Source organism: Anser cygnoides, chromosome 10 (assembly GCF_040182565.1).
Source record: "Anser cygnoides isolate HZ-2024a breed goose chromosome 10, Taihu_goose_T2T_genome, whole genome shotgun sequence".
Taxonomy (NCBI): Eukaryota; Metazoa; Chordata; class Aves; order Anseriformes; family Anatidae; genus Anser; species Anser cygnoides.
The window spans coordinates 18379344-18397582 of NC_089882.1; the positions used below are offsets into that span (position 1 = coordinate 18379344).

The window sequence follows — 18239 nt, forward strand, 5'->3', positions numbered from 1 at the left end:
AAATGAAACAAGTAAATGTTAGTGCACAGAGGTGGCTGAGCAAGCAATAAAGTATATCTGGTGCCAATGGTACTTGCTAAAGCAAAAGCTTTTCAAAACTAAGCAGGCAGCTGCCACTAGGCTAAGTTGATCACATTTGAGGTTACACTGCATTTCCTGCACATGCCTCCATCACGGGAAGGTGCCTGGCCTCAGCTCACCTGGGCCCTCTAAGTTCACTTCACAGAGATCCTCTCTGGCCTTGCTGCTCTCCATCTTAGCGTGTCTATTCTCCTTCAGGCTTTCCCAGCTCAGCGCAGACGCCTCTCAGATGCACAGATGTGCTTGTGGAGTAAGCTAGGAAAACCTCACGGGCTACCAGCGATTTCTCAGGCTCACCTTCCCTAACCAGCTTTTTCCAACAGTTGGTACCAACCCTAATGTGAATCCTGGCTGGAAAGCATGTTCCAAGCTTGGCCACCAGACTGTGTCCGGGAGAACAATTTGAATGGAAAGCTCAGAGTACGCTTCATGCTTTCATTTAGCACTCGGACGCTCCTGCAGCAGCTCTTAATGGCGAGCAACTCATCATAAGCAGCCCTTTAAGACGAACTTAGATGCGCATGTTCCCTTCTCCAGGTCATGCATATGCATTCACCTGAAGTGCTCCATGCACATCAAACGCTCAGGATCACTTCCTAGACTTGGCTTATGTTTGGCATTAGTCAGGAAAATAGAAATAGAGCTCAATGAGAAGCAGGCAGGACATAAGCCTAAAATACGATCAAAATCAAAACCAGGACAAGGTGCCTTCATGTTAGATTCCTTGAAGGTCAGAAGGTATCAGTTTCAAGTTTCTGGCAGTCAGTACCAACACAAGTTCGCAGACAGCGATACAAGAATACCAGAAGCCGTGCCACAAGCCGCTTGGTGCTATCGCACGCAGCGCTAACAGCTCCACAGCAGGAGGCACCCACTGGAAAGCCACACGAAAGCCTTGACCCCCGTGAGCAGAGAGAAGCACCTCCAGATGGGCCAGGGGCAGCTCACAAGCACTTACTGACAATCACTTTGCAGAGAGCGTCTGACAAGTCATCAGCGCTAGTATCTACCACAGCAGCAGTGCATCTGCAGCTCTGAAACCGCAGGGGGCACAAGGAGGTATTACAGACTGAAGTAGTTGATGGACTTTAAGGAGATTCCACTATCACCTCCAGGTTTACTCTTTGTAATGATTAATTGAACAGACATGGCCAAACACACTTCAGAAGGCAAGCTGGAAGATAAGCCAACAGTCTAATTGTTAGTTCTGCCAACGTTTAACTTGTTATGTTGGGAGAAACCCTCTTCCCCCCACAAACCGGTATGACACTTTCAGCCTAAGCGAGCAGCCATCAATTCCAAAATCGAACTGATAGCTCAGAGACACAAGACAATACAGGATAGTGTTGCATGGGGTAATACATGAAATTTCATTTGGGTATTTCGTGATTGCCTGCAAATATCTGCCTTTTTGATTCAAACGGAAATACTATGTCAGTCCTCAAAGTCTCTTCTTCCACTACCTTTTTAAAATCTATGAACTGTTTCAGTCTGTGTTCTCCAGAGACAAAATAGTCTCAAGAATAAACAGCTTGTATGTATATCAAAATCACACCAGCTATGTTAAGAACTGTGTTCCAGGCTCAGCGCAACCTTCAGTGAAAATACGCTTCCCTTAGCACATATACAGGATGTAAAAGAAAAGCATTTGTAAAGAAGTTGAATTGTGTGGTGTTTTTTTTTTTCCCAAAGAAAAACCAACCACATATTTTTGCCCCAGAACAAAGTCCTGAAAAAGATCACAGAGTGGAATGATCACATCGAAGCTGCTGAGATAATCCTGATGATAAGCATTATCTTTTTGGGAAACTGATCTGAACCTCACACCTCAAGTTAATTGTGTGCTATTTGTTATCGTTGGTTTTGTTCTCCGGCAGCTGCAGGCATTCTTCTTTCTCGAACACACTCGACATGAAGTACACACACGCTCGTGATTAATGTTATTTTTAACGTTTCTGGACAGTGTTCAAAAACACACAACCCACTCAGGCTTAGCAGGGGCTCTTCTGAATCAGGCTGTTGTTGTACCACTGAACTGATACATGAACGCAGCCGGCGGGCCCAGGTGTATCAGAGACATCAGTAATCCAGGAAGTTTGCTTTTAGTTCTTATGAATATTTACATCGCAATCCATTGGAAAAGCAGTATTTTATGCACACGACTGGCCTCTAGTTTCAAACAGGCTTAGCTTTTCAGAAGTTAATGTGAATTCGATTTCGCATGTCTCTCTGTAGGATTACCTCATGTGAAAACCTGGATTTAGTTCACTACAGCTTCTAGTTACCCGATTTCAAGAAGACCTTTCCACAATTCAGGAAGCTTGTTTTGTCCTAGATGTATCCATCTTGCGTAACAAGGATCAGAAAGCTGTTTAAATTAGTAGCTGCATTTGCAGCCCTAGGACATGATGCAAAACAAAGTCGTTGAAGCATCGATGTAACCTAGAATAGTGCTACACAGCTTACATTGCTGATGCTGAATGGACAGGGTTAAACAACAGCTTTACATAGCTCATAAAATATGAGCTACTTTTAACTCCATTCTTCATCCCCTGGCTTTTATAAGCCAGGAGAACTTTCTTATAAAAAAAAAAAAAAAACACTGCTGCTAAGGAGACAGACAAATAGAATGCAGCTGTTAGAGAGACAACAAAAACCACAACCCGTATTTTACGTGTGACCATCAGCAGATACTAGGGCTTCCGCACTTAACCTCAGACTCCGCATCTCAGCCTGAGAAGCCTCTGTAACAGGGAATGGGAAAGAGCCGACAGTTCTCTAACGGGGGTTCTACGTCCTAGTAACGTACACAAGAAGAGACTTACGAAAAGATTCCCAGTTCAAGTTGACTTATTACTGAAATGTGATGTGTTTCAGAAAAACAGCAACTGACAAATCACATCAGGAAGGGCAAAAAATGTGTTGCAATTGTTTGGTAACACTCAGTGCTGTAAGGGTGACGACAGCCCTGCTGTACTATGCTTAGAAAAGAGGAAAGGAAGCAAGAAAGATTGCACCCTTTAAGCCCTGCTTGTTGGGCCAGAGCAGACTATGTAACTAACACAGGGGTGTTCTTTAGTTCAAAGGTTCATGAGAAGGTTGTGAAATCTCCTTTGACAGCTTCCAGAAACAAAAATATACTTGAGAAATACCCAACTGCCCCAGTTTCTCTCCCAGCTACTAAACACTCAAGAAGCTTTTATGTAACGTATTGACAGCAGGAATTCCAGCTGCTCCACGTGCAACCCACACTGGTAATAAGAAAAAGCACCAACGATGGTAAAAGCCTCTGCGTTCCTCGGTTTTAAAAGAGACAGAGAAAACAGCCGTGCCATTTTCCTTTGCTTTGGAAAATGACAGAAATTCACTTTGGAGCAGGAACTGTTCAGAATCATCAGAGCAGGAGCAGTGACTTCAGATGGTCTCCTCCCATTTCCAGGCATTCCCTATTAGTACAACCCAAACCAGTCCTAGGGGCTCGCCCCTCACTTCCTACAATTGCACGTCTTTGTTCCAGTGTAACTCACACAAAGCAGCCTTGTAAATTATTTCTTTCTTCAGAATCCAATACGTACCGATTAGAAGTACAGCAATATTTCATTCTTTGAAATAAGGAAGAGCATCCTGACCCAGTATTTCAATATTTGTTTATAAAACTTGCTTTTGCCTTTTTTTTTTTTTTTTAAGCCTGTCTTCATATCCAAGAAGGGTGACAGTTTCACGTTACTGAAGGAGAAATGTTATGGTATGTCAGGTTTCATGGGGATGCTATTTGTGCAGGACACACTCCACAGCAAGGCCATCTCAGAAACAAGATGGAGAACAATCCAAAAGGATTGAATAGGATTGAATAACTTAAAAAAAAAAAATCTATTGGGAATTAACCTGCTGTCCCACGTCAGTATTAGCTTTATTATTACTGATGGCTATTAGAACAACACTGCTGTTTTTTCCTGCTGCTCCTACAGCTAGAAGCACCAGAACACAATTTAGCTCTGAAGCAACAGTGAGCACAGCCATCAGTTTTGAAGACAATAGAGCAAACTACAGAACTTGGCATTTTCATTTAAAAAATACTTGTAATTATGGCATCAAGGACAACCAAACTGTTTAAGTATTGGTGCTAAGAATACCCTTTTGTAAACCTGAATCCAGAAGCACTGAAAAAGCATTCTCACCTGAACTGTAATCTTTCAGTCGCAAGTCCTTCACAGGTGTCCCATCCGGCCCTCGGAAAGCATTGAGAATCTACAGGAAAACCAGGATCCACTTCAGTCTCCAAAATAAAACCTCAGAGTAAAGCACCTGCTGAAGTACATTTCTCTTTCCCTAAGACTTCTTTTCTTTCTAGTTTAAGCTTGTTACAAACATGCATTTTCCTGGTATAGTTCCTGCAGTTTCTGAGAACTGCTTACTGAGTTTTGGGGAATTTTTGCTCATGTGTTTTTTATTTTTGTTTAAATAAGCAACAGCCATTTACAGCAGAACCGTTCAAAGGTTCGTCATGCTGTTTTCATCCAGACAGTTCCCCTCTGATCCTTATTTAAGGTCAGATATATCTTACCGCCTTTAACGGACAAAGTTTCTACCATGAGCCCTCTAGCAACCAGATTTCAGTATTAAGCCTCAGAAGGGCTGATCACCACAGCTAACCCTTGCAAAAACTGATGTGTGGGGGTGTTCTCATGTCTGGAGCTGCCATCAGAAAATTCTAATTAGAAGTGGAAGCTTGTGGAAAGGTAACTTCTCTCACCTTGTAGCCTAGATGTTTTTTTTTTTTTTTTAAACTAAGATCAGCAGTAACAGGAGACATCTTTTCCTTCTTTGTAAAATCTCATTTTAGGAATCTCAAGTAATGAAGAAGGAACAAGTTCATTCAGACACTAATGTCTTCCAGGCTCAAAATACACTACCAAAGTAATAACAATATTGTCTCTGTACAAAGTAATCCTGGAAGGAAGGTATGTTAACAAGTGTCTGTCGGTCAAGGCTTTTACCTACCAACACCCCGCACATGACTGCAAAAGAGAGTCATAATCTCCAGACCCTCTAAAAAGCAGAATAATCAGATAAAAATAACAATGCAGTCACTCCTAAATCAGGATTTTCTTTGGGGAAAATGACAGACCACCTGAATTCCAATCACCAGGCTTGAAAACGCTACGTTTAGAAACACTTGATATAAGTTTTGAAAGCCTTACAGTGAATTTTGGATGAAAAACATCCCACTTACATCATCCTTTGTGGCAGTTTCAGGCACTCCTCCTAGCCGAATGAGCTTGCTTGGCTTCACGTATTTGGGGCAGGTCCGGTAATCTTGGTCCTTGAGTTCACACAATCAAGATGTTGTTTTTACAAATGAGAAACGCTAGCTCACAAGATACACAAACCAGAACAAAATATAGCAGGGTATAATTCAAAGGCAAAGGCCCATAAGCAGAACGGCTCAGATCTTTACCACAGCATTGCTTAAGATTCAGAGAGCTCTGCAATATTAGCACAACCAGCTTCATATGCTCATGGAGCTGTGCAGTGAGATCCAGGTCCAGCAAGTATCTGTCTACAAGATACACAACTCAGAATAAGCCATAAATGCCAAGAGGCAGACCTTGCCCTGAATCCCACATTTCTCCACGGTTTTATAAAAAGAGAAGCAAAAAACCTCTCTGCTTCCCACAAGTGGGATATTCAAATTCAACAGCAGTTATTAACTCAGTGGTTATCATTAACTTGTGATTTCAAAGTTGACTACGAGGATAAACAAAGCACGCATGAGAACATCTGTGCTATTCCACGCAGGTCCACCTGTCCCAGTAGCTTCTCTCTGGTAGCGCTCATAAGCAGATGCCCAGGAGAAAATAAGCTGTTCTGTGCAGTACTTCCCCACCCCACACAACACCCTCCACTTGTCTGGTCATTTTCAGCTTGGGGACTTTCTGAACCAAATCTGGTTCTATGTATTTAGCAATTCTCAATTGCTAAATTGCATCTCTCTTGAGAATAAAGTATTTCTAAGATAGAAAGCGTGCCCATTCAAATGGCCTGGGGCACGAGGGTGACCTCAGAAAAGGACAGCGAATTAGGACTGAACCAAAGTGACGGAACATGAATAGAAGACTCCTTCCCAGCTCCTTCCATTCTTTGGCCAACATGTGCTTAAGAGAAACATCAATTGACAAAGCCACCTACCTGAAGGCTCTTATAGGGCCTAGAATCTTTGCTGGGTTTTCCTTCTGAAAAGGACTTGCCGTGTTCGTAATCAAACATCTGATGCCCTGGCAGCCGGTGATCCACATCACGGTACTCAATGTTTCTGTAGTCCGTATCTTGCCGTCCCAGGAAATCCAGATCACCTTCACCTTTCAACCCAAGATCAGAATCAGATCTTTGCTGTTCCCCCCCAGAAAGCTGCTGCTGCTGCTGCTGCTGTTGTTGCTTGTTAGCAAAGGTCTGAGGTTGCTCCTCTTGGTCCTGAAGGGTAGTAGGAAGAGGTCCACGGCTGTTTTGGAAATTGTGTGAGGCGTCATCTTTGAGACTCAGTCCAAGGGATTCCTCTTCTCTGGCTGGTGCTTCTGGATGTTGAAATTCGCCTTTTTGGCTACCAAAAGGAGCTCTATCTAAACCAAGTGCAGACTCCTCTCTCTTGCTGGTGCTTAAACCGGAGCCCTCTCTTTCTGCTAAAGGTACAGTAGACTGGTTGCGCCTAAAATCTACAAGGCTTTGATCCACAGGAGGCATTTCCCTCTCTGAAAAGTCCATAGGAGGAGCCATCTCTCTGCTCCTAAAATCCTGATCAGACCGAGACCTGTGCCTATTTCTGAAATCTGACGATGGTGCGTTTCTGTTTCGGAAGTCCAGATCAGATGTGCCCATACCCCTGAAGTCCAAATCAGGTACATCCCTATTTCTGAAGTCAGAATAGGAATGGTCTCTGCCCCTGTAGTCTAACTCAGGGACATCTCTAGCCCTAAAGTCCGAATGAGATCCATCTCGACCTCTGAAGTCCAGATCAAAAGACCCCCTCCCCCTGAAGTCTGACGGAGGCTCATCTCTGCCCCTGTAATCCATGTTATGTGCTTCCCTGTCCCTGTAGTTCATACGGAACGTCTCCCTGTTTCTGTAGTCCACTGAAGGAACGTCCCCACCCCTGAAGTCCATAGGTGGCCCTTCTCTCTCCCGGAAGTCTCCGGAGTACATATCCCTGCCCCTGTACTCAGAAGGGGGTGGTTCCCTGCCTCTGAAATCCAGCTGAGACTCATCTCTGCTCTGAAAGTCAGACGGTGGGAAATCTCTGCCCCTGAAATCGTGGTGCCCTTCCCTACCTCTGAGGTCACTACGTGGTCCATCTCTGGCTCCAAAGCTGAAAGAAGGTTCCTCTCTGTTGGCAAACTGAGGATTGAGGAGGCCTGCGAGTGCCTGGATATCAAAAGGAAGTGATTCTCTGCCAGAGAAGTTGCCAGAGTGTCTTTCTTGAGCATGACTATCAAGGGAAGGAGGATATTCCCTGTTCCACCCGGGAGCAAACCTTTCTTCTTGGCTCCCACTGTAGAAATAAAGACAGTATTATTCATAACGTGCTTAGAGTCTGAAATCTATACAGCAGCACATTCTTCTCTAAACTTTTATAGAGTGGTGTAACAGTCTAAGATCCGCAGAAGATATTGATGTTTGGCAGTTTAAGATGAGGCAGCATACGACAGATGTGAGAAAGTAAACTTGGGTGCTCCCATTTCAGCACAATTTCCAGAAGCACTCAACAGGGAAAACCTGCAATATTAATGGGTTAATGATGGTAGCAATCACACAGTCCTGCACTGCACACAGCTCTGCAGCTGTTCGAGGTTCCAGCAGCTGGCGCGCCTGTTTATTAGCATCACCAGCACGTGCCTGGGAGGAACAACCTGAGCTTAAATTCTCTGGGCAGCATTACAAACGGCTAACTGTTCACATCGTCAGGAGGCACACAAAAGCAAAGGTTACCAAACATGCTCTAGTAACATGCTCCACAAAAGAGTTTATGCCTCCTTGTGCTGGAATCTAAACCAGTCAAATGCTAAAAGCTATCAGTTCAGACTCTGCAGATGCCTCACAAGAATATGCCAACAATCAGTGTTCGAGATGATCCTGCGCTCCTGCCTCAAGACCAGCTGCCTTGCACCCTCTTTACAACACCACAACCACAAGTTCTTCTGATCTCTGCACAACACCACTCAGGAAGAGATTTCCTCTTACTACTTTTTCAAAATCCATTTTGTCTGTTTCTGAGATGAAGCTACCTGACTTTTCAGCTAAGTAGTACTTCAATATATTAAAAAAATAGAAAAATAAAATATTAAAGCAACACATTTTAAAGAAACACCAAATCCTACCTAATCAGCGGACATTTCCTTAGCAACTCCAGCAAGTTCTCTGAGTTTCACTACAGGATCCCTCACCAACAAAACACCTCTGCACAGCTAATCAAACTGCGTTGGATTTACTAAGCTGCAAGCCCCTGGTTCACCACCACATAGAACAGGAGTTAAAACTTGGTTTGAGGATAGAATCGCCCATCCACCACAGTAAAGAATGATGCCAATAAAATCCAATTTAAAAAAAATCAGCAGAGCAGCACTGCTGGTATCACCACAAATCATGATCGCTCTCTCCCATCAATCCTGTTAAGGCAGGTTCTGCAGGACACTGTTTTAAATTCACGACACCAGCTTTCTCAGCACATTGCAGTCAGACAATTGTTTGAAATACTCTTATTTCAGGAGCCTAAGGTATGCCAGGAGGAAGTACATTTATCATTCTGATTTTCAAATAACTGAGATGAAGGCGTGAGTAAAGGATGAAAGAATTATGCACAATGGAGGAAAACCCTCTCTCTTGGCGCCTCTGCTTTACTTCAGTTTTTATTCACAAAGCCCTGTTGCAAACACAGGGCCCAGTAACAAGCAGAGGAATATAAACTAAGAAAAACATCAGGCAGTGCAGGCCAGCTGCATATGCGTCTTTGCAACAGTTCCAGTGACGTTCAAGAACGTCTCGTGAAGGAGCACAACAAATAACGTGGCGATGTATCGGTCTGCTTAACCGCACCGAGTGGACTCAACCCTTGAAGTTTTCATGAAATCCCATGTAGAATGAAAGTGGCAGTATTTCTGAGGCTGAGGGAAGCACCGTGGTTGAAGAGAATCAACATCAAACTATTGGGTGTTTCTCTTCCAGGTTTTAACATTACGTAACACCGAAATCCGTGTGGTGTAACACCACCTTAGCTTTTAACAGCTAAACACAGTATCACAGAAAAAGGTGGTGTGGAAAAGGAATAGAAATACTAAAAGCAGCTGTCATTAAAAAAAAAAAAACACCACAAAACTTCACCAAAATGCAGAAAGCTACACCGTGGCTTAACTCGCCTGCTTTTCAGGAATGACACCTAGCTCCAAAAGGAGCTCAGAAACCTTTAGCAGAATAACCTGGAGGAGGATGTGCAGGAATATTGGCAAACAGAAAGTTCTCGTTGTTTCAGTAACGTTCTTCGATGCAATAAACAAACGGTACGTTCCAATGCTTACCGAAAGGGCCCCGTTCTGTTGCCTTGTCGATGGTCTCCCCACATGTTCCCCCTGTCTGGTAGGTTTCCAGCAATGGGTAATTCACTCTAAGAACACCACGACAGCACAACCTGCTGAGGAAATAACGTGACAGTAAGCCACAGGGCGATGAAAACACGTCGCGGAAGAAAAACACTGCCGGTCAGCGGAAGGCGTGTGGGAACAGCCGAGACCCACCGATACGCATGGCCACCCTCAGGCACGAATTACCTTAATGCTGTGTTTCTCCCTGTTCAAACTCACAAGCTTCAAATGACTTCTGAAACGAAACTGCCAATATGTGTGGGCAAACAATTTGATATTTGCTCTTGATTAACATAAAGCTTTCCAACATACTGTGCTGTCTAACGCTACTCAGAGCAACTGGAAGTGTGAGAATCCCACAGTCTATAAACAGCAAGGCCCAGTGCTGAACAACAGTTTGCAATTAATGTTTAATCCAAACTATTTCTGCCAAAAGCTCTCTGCTGTTCAAGGAAACTATCACCGCTGCTGGCCTACTGTGCTTACTTTGCCCTCCAGAAGTAGGTGGATAACAGGGTGCGCTTTGCCAATAAATCTTTACAGGCTCTGCTGCCCAGTACTGCCCTAAAAGCTGAGTGCAACGGAGGTGGAAAAAGTCACCCGCTTCCTCCCACTAGCCGTGAAGGGGAGGATTTCCTGGAGACTGCCAAAGCCAGGACTTCAAAAGGACTTCAAACGGGAAGAATTTGGGCCTTTCCCCCAAAAGGGCTGCAGCAGAGCCCCAAGCAGAATGCCGCTGCTCGCACCTCAGCGGTCACCGACCCGCTCCCTGCAGCGGTTTCGGAGTTCTTGTCGCACAGCAGCCAGTCTGCCACGCAGGTCCTACCAGGCTGCGCAGCGGACTCATGCTTCTCCAGAGCAGGTCCGAAGCGAGCTACCTGCGGTGCTTCCGCGGAACAGAGGACGGTGCGGACAGCCACCGCCGGGCCTCGTGAGAGCAGTAAATCTCAAAGAAAACCGCACAACGCCCTGCTTCCTCCCGCTTCCAAAGGTCAGCGCTGCCCAACAGGCAGGGGAGGGAAGGAGCGGGCTGGGACAGCCGCAGGCAGCAGCCACACACGGGATCCCCACCCCACCCACCTCACAGGGCGGCCTTGGCACCGGCCACCCCCCCGACCACCGCTCAAGATCCCTCGACCTGCCCGAGAGCACCGGTCCCCTCGCGGTTACGTGGCTCTTGCTGGCCACGAGGACAGGCAAACGGAGGTGGTTGTGGCAGTCACCGTTCTGGCTGGTTGTCAGCAACCAGTCCTTTTACCTCCGACCCGTAGCAGCCTGCAGCCGTCTGCAGAGCTGCTGTTTCTTGACCTTCCCTTCCCGCTTTCCTCCCCCACTCCAGTTTTCATCGAGCCCCCGAGCTTACCAATGCTTAAAAAAAACCCTTGCCTACTGGGAACTGTTTGGACGCAACATTCAAATTATCAGAGGGGGAAAAAACGCCATCAGCCTGGTAGCAGAGGTGGCTGGCATCAAGCAAGCAGCACCGGTACACGGTGACAGCTCAGTACCACAGGCAGCAAGACTGCTAAATCCACCCCTGCCGTGCCCCTGGCAAAGCGCAGCGTGTCAGCTCTGCCAGCTCGGGTTTTTCAGCATCGGCACTGGGGATGACCCTCCAAAAAGAGTTGAATTTAACCCAGGCTACTTCAGCGGTGTGGTTTACTACGCAGCCTCACCAAACAAGGCGACAGCACGCGGCCAGCACCTCCTGAGAGGGGCTCCCACTGCCGCCGAGGCGCAGCCGGATCCAAGCGCTCCAGGAGAGGTGCTGTGTGAGGCGGCACCACTGGGACCTGCCCTCCCGAGCACCAGGTAATTCACTGCCACCTCAGCCCCCCGTTCCGCTCGCCGCCTCTCGGGGTCTGACCCGATCCACAGAGGGGACGTGACCGGGCCCCGGAGCTGAGCAGGCAGAAGGAAATCCAGGAAGAGGAACCGCGACCTGCTGACGTCTCTCCGTAGCGCGACAAACAGGAGGCGAGAGCAGGATCCCACCCCCTCGCCCCACAGCGCGAGCGGACAGGGCAGGGGGAGGAAGGCTGCTTTGCCACGGACAGACCAACAGAGCCTGGGGACGGGACCGGGCCATAAGGAAAGCGGAGCAAAAATCCGCCCTCGAGCGCTAGGAACTACGCGCCAATTAGTTTTGGCGCACTTTAGTCACAACCACGCACCTGGAAGAGACGGCAACACAGGAGGTTTCCAAATGACACAACAGCACGGCCGCAGCAAACACCGCGCGGTCTGGCGGCTCACAGAGCCCACATCGACAGCTCTTTTAAGGCAGTAATCAGCTGCTACAGTTACACTGAATATTCAGGAGGGCTGATGCGAGCGCACACTGCGCTTGCCTCCTCCCACAGCCCTCCCAGCGGGCAGGAGACACCGAGGTGCGCGGAGGTGCCAGCCCGAGGGGGCTCGGGGCGCTCCCCGGGACACAGCCCCCATCCCCTCAGCGCACCCCGTACGGCCCCGTGACCACTGCTGCCCCTTCAGGGACGTTTCCGACCCTGCTTCCCAAGCCGCCCAGGCCGAGCCCGACAGCAGACTGTCCTTTTGGCTATCTTGCTTAAACTTCCATCGTAATCGGACAGAATAAAGGGCTTGTGTAGCTGAGTCAGACCAAGCAGCTGCTCTTCTGAGGGGATAAATAACGATTTCTGCCAAGGGGCAGAGCAAGAAGTGCCAGCAAGGTCCTCAAGCACCTCCTCGTCCGCCTCCACCGAGAGACTCACCCCCGACACTCTGCACACTGCTCTCCAAAACAGGGAGAGGGAGGAGCAGTCGGGGATGGATCGGGCACGCTGAAGTCTCAAAGAGACAATGTTTTGAGAGGAAACGCTCTGATATTCACAACTTCTCCCCAAATAGATTTCACCAAGGCTGCCAAACTTGGTTATTTATAGACCGTGGGGAAGCCAAATACAGATACAGGCAGGGCTCTGCCCACAGGACAGAGGAAGCGATGTGCTGACGAACAACGCTTTGCACCCAGCAAAGTTCCCGTAAGGCTAAAGAAAGGGAAAAGCCTGCAAGAGACAAGCGCAGCAGGAGCTACAACCGAAAACCTTCCCCCGAGCTGTAGCAACCGAAGTTAGCCACGAGAGCTCCTTCCTTCCCTTTCTGAAGCGGAAAGCGCCCCGTCTACAAGCGCAGAAGTAACAAACCCGCGTCCCTGAAGCTGGGAAGCGAGAGCAGAGGCAGTCCCCGCGGCTCTGGCAGCCCGGAGGGCTTCCCCTAAAAACCCACCTGGCTGCAAACGCCTTCTGCCTGCGTGCCGACCGAGAGCCCTGCATCACAAACGACCGGGCCCCGTTCCAGCCCCCCCCCCCCCCCCGCCGAGCCCCTCACCTCGCCGGGCCGCCGGGGCCTCCCCAGCCCCTTCCCGACCGGAGGCCGCCGGGCGGGGACAGCAGCGGGACGCCCCCTGCGCAGCCCGTCCGAGGGGAGCGGCGGCGGGCCCCGACCCCCGGAACCGCGGGGCCGGGAGGGCGGAACGCGGCGGCCGCGAGAACGCGCGGCGATTGTGACCGGGGCCTGCGGAAACCGCCCGGCGCCGCGGGGCGGGGGGGGGCGGGGGGCAGCTCCCGGCCCCGCCCCGCGGCCCGGTACCGGGGGGCGCCCCCGCCCCGCCGTCCCTGGAGGCCCCGCGCCAGCCGCCACCCCCACGGCCATCCCCGCCGCCCCGGGCCGCTCCCGGCCGCCGGTGCCCCCCCCCGCCCCGGCACAGCCCCGCCCCGCGAGGCGCCGCCGCCGCCGCTCACCTCCGCCGCCGCCGCCGCGCCAGGCCCAGCGCTCCGCTGAGGGGAACCGGAACTTCCGCGAGCTTCCTCTGCCCCGCCCCGCGGCACCCTGGGAAGCGGAGTCCGGCCGCCGCACTACGGCTCCCGGCATGCCCACGCGGCGGCGCCGCTTGGACTCCGTTTCCCAGCGTGCTCCGCGCGGCGGCGAGGGGCTGCTGGGAGATGCAGTCGCGCTGCGTGGGCGGCGAGCGGGGTAGGACGTGCGCGAGGACTACAACCCCCAGAGAGCCGTGCGGCCGGCGGGGCGGGGCAGCGGCCGGGGGCTCGGGGCGGGGCGGGGCGGGGCGGGGCGGGGCGGGGCGGGCGCCGCGATGGCAGCGGCGGCGGGGCGGGAGGGGGCAGGGGCCGGGGCCGGGCAGGGGTCAGGGTCAGGGAGCGGGGCCGGGAGCGGCCGGGTGGCGGCCGCCAGCCCTCCCCGCGCCGCCCGCTCCGCCTAGGCCCGTGCCCCCGCGCCGCCCGCCCGGGCCGCCGGTGCTGACGGGAGGAGCCGCGAAGGTCGGTGCGTGTCCGCCGGGCCCCGCTGTGCCCCCGGGGCCCCGGGACGGGGCTGGGAGCGGGGCTCGGGGGACCCCCGGGGGGGCAGGAGGGGCCCCGAGCGGGGCTGGGCGACGGGAGCCGCCCCCTTCCCCTCCCCCGTCCCCTCCCCGTGCCCCGGGACCCCCCAGCCCCCAGGCCCTGTGCCCCCAGGAGCCGCCGCAGCCCCCGGACGAGCGGAGCCCCCCCGCTGGCTGCAAGGGCCCGAACCCCCCTCTGCGAACAGGGGGTGGGGGGGGTTGTGCAGGGCCTGCCCCTGCACCGGCTCCCTGAGCCCAGCGGGGAGACCGGGGCCGGGCCCGGCTGAAGGGTGCAGGGGGCCTGGAAGGAGCCGGGGCCGCGGGGGGAGGGAACCCCGCGGGGGTAGCGCAGCTTTGCTGGCGCCTCACCGGGGCGCCGGGCTCCCTGCTGAGCCGGCGGGACAACGGCACGGCCCCGGGGCAGGGCCCCCGCAGGGAGCGGGGCCTTTCGGGCTGGGGGAGCGGAGGGCTGACGGCGTGGGGCCCCCCGCAGGTCCCGCCCCGAGGAATGGCTGCGGACGTCCGCAAGAGGAAAGGCGGGGAAGTGCCCAACGGGTCCCTGGCACCGGGAGATGGGCAGCACGCAGAGAGGTCCGAGAGCCCCACGCCGGGGCTGGCGCAGGGGACGGAGCCAGGTAAGGAGGGGGCAGAGCTCGCAGCAGGGCTGAGAGGAACGAGCGGGTCCTCGTCCCACAGGCCGGGCCCTCCTCAGCCCTGCTGCCAGCCTCTGGGCGCCGTGGGACGGCGGGACGGGGTGGGGGCCGACACGGGGAAGGAAAGCAGCTCCCTCCGTGACGCCCTCCGTCCCTTCTGTCCCCTCCGTCTGCTGCGAAGGGGATGGGCGTGTGGACACTGCTCCCTTGTTCCCAGGGGCGGGCCAGGAGGGAGCCATGTTCGTGCACACCCGCTCCTACGAGGACCTGACGAGTCCCGAGGACGGGGGGGCTGTGGCGCGGAGCCCAGAGGAGAGGCGGGGGGAGCCGGCCGAGCCGACCAGCATGGAGCAGATCAGCAAGGACTTCAGCGAGCTGAGCACGCAGCTCACGGGCATGGCCCTCGACCTGGAGGAGGAGATGAGGCAGGGCAAGGAGGGGAAGCTGGAGCCGTCCCCGCAGGCCATCCGCCACGACTCGGTGCTGTCGGGCAAGGAGGAGGAGGACGTGACCATGGACGCCTGGCGCATGCATCGGAAGCACGTCTTTGTGCTGAGCGAGGCTGGCAAGCCTGTGTACTCCCGCTACGGGTCTGAGGAGGCCCTCTCCAGCACCATGGGTGTCATGATGGCCCTGGTGTCCTTCCTGGAGGCCGACAAAAATGCCATCCGCTCCATCCACGCAGGTACTGAGCCGGGGGGGAGTGGGGCGGGGTGGTGTTGCAGCCCGCCGTGGTGTCCCTGCCCACATCATCCGGGGGTTCACACGGCAGTGCCCAGCCCGTGCTCCTGCCACCGTGGGCCATCCTAGCTGTCCCCAGGGGCAGGTTGGTGGCTGGGGGGAGGCGGGAGCAGAGCCCATCTGCACTGCAGGCTGGGCACTCAGGCTGACCGGTCTGTCCCCACCCATGGGGACTCCCTCCCGAGCAGATGGCTACAAGGTGGTCTTTGTGCGGAGGAGCCCGCTGGTGCTGGTGGCAGTGGCGCGGACCCGGCAGTCGGAGCAGGAGATCGCCCACGAGCTGCTGTACATCTACTACCAGATCCTGAGCCTGCTCACCTGGACCCAGCTCAACCACATCTTCCAGCAGAAGCAGAACTACGACCTGCGCAGGCTCCTCGCCGGCTCCGAGCGCATCACCGACAACCTGCTGGACCTTATGGCCCACGACCCCAGCTTCCTCATGGGTGCTGTGCGCTGCCTGCCCTTGGCCGCCAGCGTCCGGGACGCCGTGAGCACCAGCCTCCAGCAGGCCAAGGCCAAGAGCTTGGTCTTCTCCATCCTCCTGTCAGGGAACCAGCTGGTGTCTCTCGTGAGGAAGAAGGATCAGTTCCTCCACCCCATTGACCTCCATCTGCTCTTCAACCTCATCAGTTCCTCTTCCTCCTTCCGGGAGGGCGAAGCCTGGACTCCCATTTGCCTCCCCAAGTTCAACTCCAGTGGCTTCTTCCACGCCCACATCTCCTACCTGGAGCAGGAGATGGACCTGTGCCTCCTGCTGGTCTCCACTGACCGCGAGGACTTCTTCACCGTCTCCGACTGCAAGAGGCGCTTCCAGGAGCGCCTGCGGCGGCGGGGGGTGCACCACGCTCTGCAGGAGGCCCTTCGCACCCCCTTCTACAGCGTGGCCCAGGTGGGCATCCCCGACCTCCGGCACTTCATCTACAAGTCCAAGAGCTCGGGGCTCTTCACCAGGTGAGGAGGCTGGGAGAGCACCGACTGGGGAACCGTCGGGCCACCGTGTGGGCACGGGGCAAAGCTTCTCCGTGAATCCCCTTCTCCGAGGAACGGGGGGCTAACAAGGCGCTGTGTTCCTGCAGCCCTGAGATCGAGGCACCCTACGTGCGGGAGGAGGAGAAGGAAAGGCTCCTGGGGCTCTACCAGTACCTCCACAGCCGGGCTCACAACTCGTCGCGCCCCCTGAAGAACATCTACTTCACGGGCCCACGTGAAAACCTCCTGGCTTGGGTAAGGGCTGTCTTCGGAGTTTGGGTGACCCCAACCTTGCAGTCCTGCGTGGCAGAGCAGGGCTGGTGGCACAACGCAGCACCGGCTCTGTGGTCGCCAGGGCGGCCCCCAGCGCACGCGTGGTCCTTTCGGGGGTTCCTGTGCCAGGGAGCGGCAGGCCAGCCAGTTAGGGTGCCCTGCTGCCACCCCGCGTCTCTGCTCGGGAGCCCCTGCGCCGTCCCTGGCGGCCCACGGGGGGACGTGCGGTACCAGCCCCCCGTGGGGATGTGCAGATGCGTGCCCATCCCCATTTCTTCACCCAGGTCACCAGCGCCTTCGAGCTCTACATATGCTACAGTCCCCTGGGGACCAAGGCGGGCGCCATCAGCGCTGTCAACAAGCTCATGAAGTGGATCCGCAAGGAGGAAGACCGACTCTTCATCCTCACGCCCCAGACGTACTGACGGGCATCTCCCAGGGCACGGTGCCAGCTGGGGCACCCCGCGGCGCTGGGCGGCCCGGCCCCGGGGGAGGCACGGGCTGCGAGCCAGGGGAGAGGGCACGGCGGGACCCCGAGAGCACGGGGAAACCCGCCCGTGGGACTGTCGGCCGTGGGTGTGGGAGATGGGGTGCGGAGCTGCCCGGGGACTGGGGTGAGCAGGGCTTTCTCGCACCTGCAGGCAGTGCCCCCCTCATCTGGGGGGGGGGCTGCCCTTCCTCTGCGACCCCCGGCTCCATCCCTTTTTTGCTGCTGTGCCCACAGAGGGCAGGTGATGCCACCCAGCTGGGGACAGGGCTGGCTGGGGGGCACTGCCAGCGCTGCTCCTCTCCCTCCTTTGGGGGAGCCGGGTCCCCGAAGGCCAGGCAGCCCCCCATGGTCCCGGGCTCCTGCCCTGGCTGGGAGCCAGCGGGTTTGTCCCCTCGGCGTCTGCGTGTGCCCGAACCCTTCCCAGCGCGGTCAGGCGAAGGATGTCATGTCCTGGGGAAGGCGGGGAGGCAGGGTGGTAGGTCAACCTGCCCCGGCTGGGGCACTGCGCTCCTGCCCCTGGGGACGTGGAGCAGCCCCCGAGGGATGCAGGGTGCGGGGGGGTCAGTCGCTGGGCTCGTGGCACTGGCTCCAAAGGGGCAGCCCCGACGCGGCTCCCTCAGAGCCCTTTCTGGCACGGGGCCTCGGTGGGACTTCACCTTGTCATGGGGTCCCCTGAACCCCCCCAAAAAAACAGCCACTCAAGCTGGGCTTGCTGTGCGAGGGCCCCTCCTTCCTGCTGCCACCAGGCACCGGCGTGGGGCTGAGCGTGGGGCTGAGCGGCAGCCGGGTGCCCCCTGCGAAGCGCAGCCCGACGCTGTGTTTGGGAGCTGCCGGGGCGGGTGTTCGAGGAGGGGGAGAGCCCCCACGGAGACCCCGAGGGAGCCGGGAGGAACCCGGCAGGGCTCGTGGGGGGACCCCGCTCCCGTAGCTGTGCTCCTGCCAGGCTGTAATTGCTCATCTCTGCTCATAAACATTATCTGGACCCGGGGGCGAGTCTCAGCGCGTTCGTGTCCGCCTGCCGAAGGCCACCTGGGGGGGTGGGTGAC

General features: G+C 54.5%; 2 protein-coding genes across 9 annotated transcripts in view; one reads left to right on the top strand and one right to left on the bottom strand.

Annotated features, from left to right (window-relative positions):
• The window catches only part of RBM6 (RNA binding motif protein 6), a 60034-nt gene extending 46422 nt beyond the window's left edge, over nt 1-13612 (bottom strand). For 3 of the 6 annotated variants that reach the window (XM_067003300.1, XM_067003299.1, XM_067003296.1), the window contains exons 1-5: nt 13472-13590; nt 9645-9757; nt 6271-7624; nt 5315-5404; nt 4260-4329 (exon numbers count right to left, since the gene is read on the bottom strand). In XM_067003300.1, coding sequence (XP_066859401.1) covers nt 4260-4329; nt 5315-5404; nt 6271-7624; nt 9645-9688 — 1558 coding nt within the window. In that variant the 5' untranslated portion in view covers nt 9689-9757; nt 13472-13590. Of the gene's footprint in view, nt 1-4259; nt 4330-5314; nt 5405-6270; nt 7625-9644; nt 9758-13058; nt 13202-13471 lie in introns of those variants that run through there. The other 3 variants (XM_067003297.1, XM_048054366.2, XM_048054367.2) reach the window with 3 other exon arrangements.
• Nucleotides 13613-13813: 201 nt separating this feature from the next.
• Nucleotides 13814-18180, top strand: MON1A (MON1 homolog A, secretory trafficking associated). 3 transcript variants are annotated; one of them, XM_067003303.1, is made up of 6 exons: nt 13814-14009; nt 14558-14699; nt 14935-15402; nt 15647-16412; nt 16538-16685; nt 16958-18180. In XM_067003303.1, the coding sequence occupies exons 2-6, from the start codon at nt 14573-14575 to the stop codon at nt 17126-17128; spliced, it is 1680 nt and encodes a 559-aa protein (XP_066859404.1). In that variant the 5' UTR covers nt 13814-14009; nt 14558-14572; the 3' UTR covers nt 17129-18180. The 3 variants fall into 3 exon arrangements, with proteins under 3 accessions (XP_066859404.1, XP_066859405.1, XP_066859406.1); XM_067003304.1 differs by having other exon boundaries at nt 13814-14005; XM_067003305.1 differs by having other exon boundaries at nt 13817-14009; nt 16988-18180.
• The last annotated feature ends 59 nt before the right edge of the window (nt 18181-18239 follow it).

What these genes read in the sequence shown, in the direction of transcription:
- MON1A (XM_067003303.1), top strand. Translation starts at nt 14,573, where the DNA reads ATGGCTGCGGACGTCCGCAAGAGGAAAGGCGGGGAAGTGCCCAACGGG. An exon ending in GGCGCAGGGGACGGAGCCAG is followed by an intron (nt 14,700 to 14,934) that starts GTAAGGAGGGGG and finishes CCTTGTTCCCAG; the next exon opens with GGGCGGGCCAGGAGGGAGCC. An exon ending in AGCTCGGGGCTCTTCACCAG is followed by an intron (nt 16,413 to 16,537) that starts GTGAGGAGGCTG and finishes GTGTTCCTGCAG; the next exon opens with CCCTGAGATCGAGGCACCCT.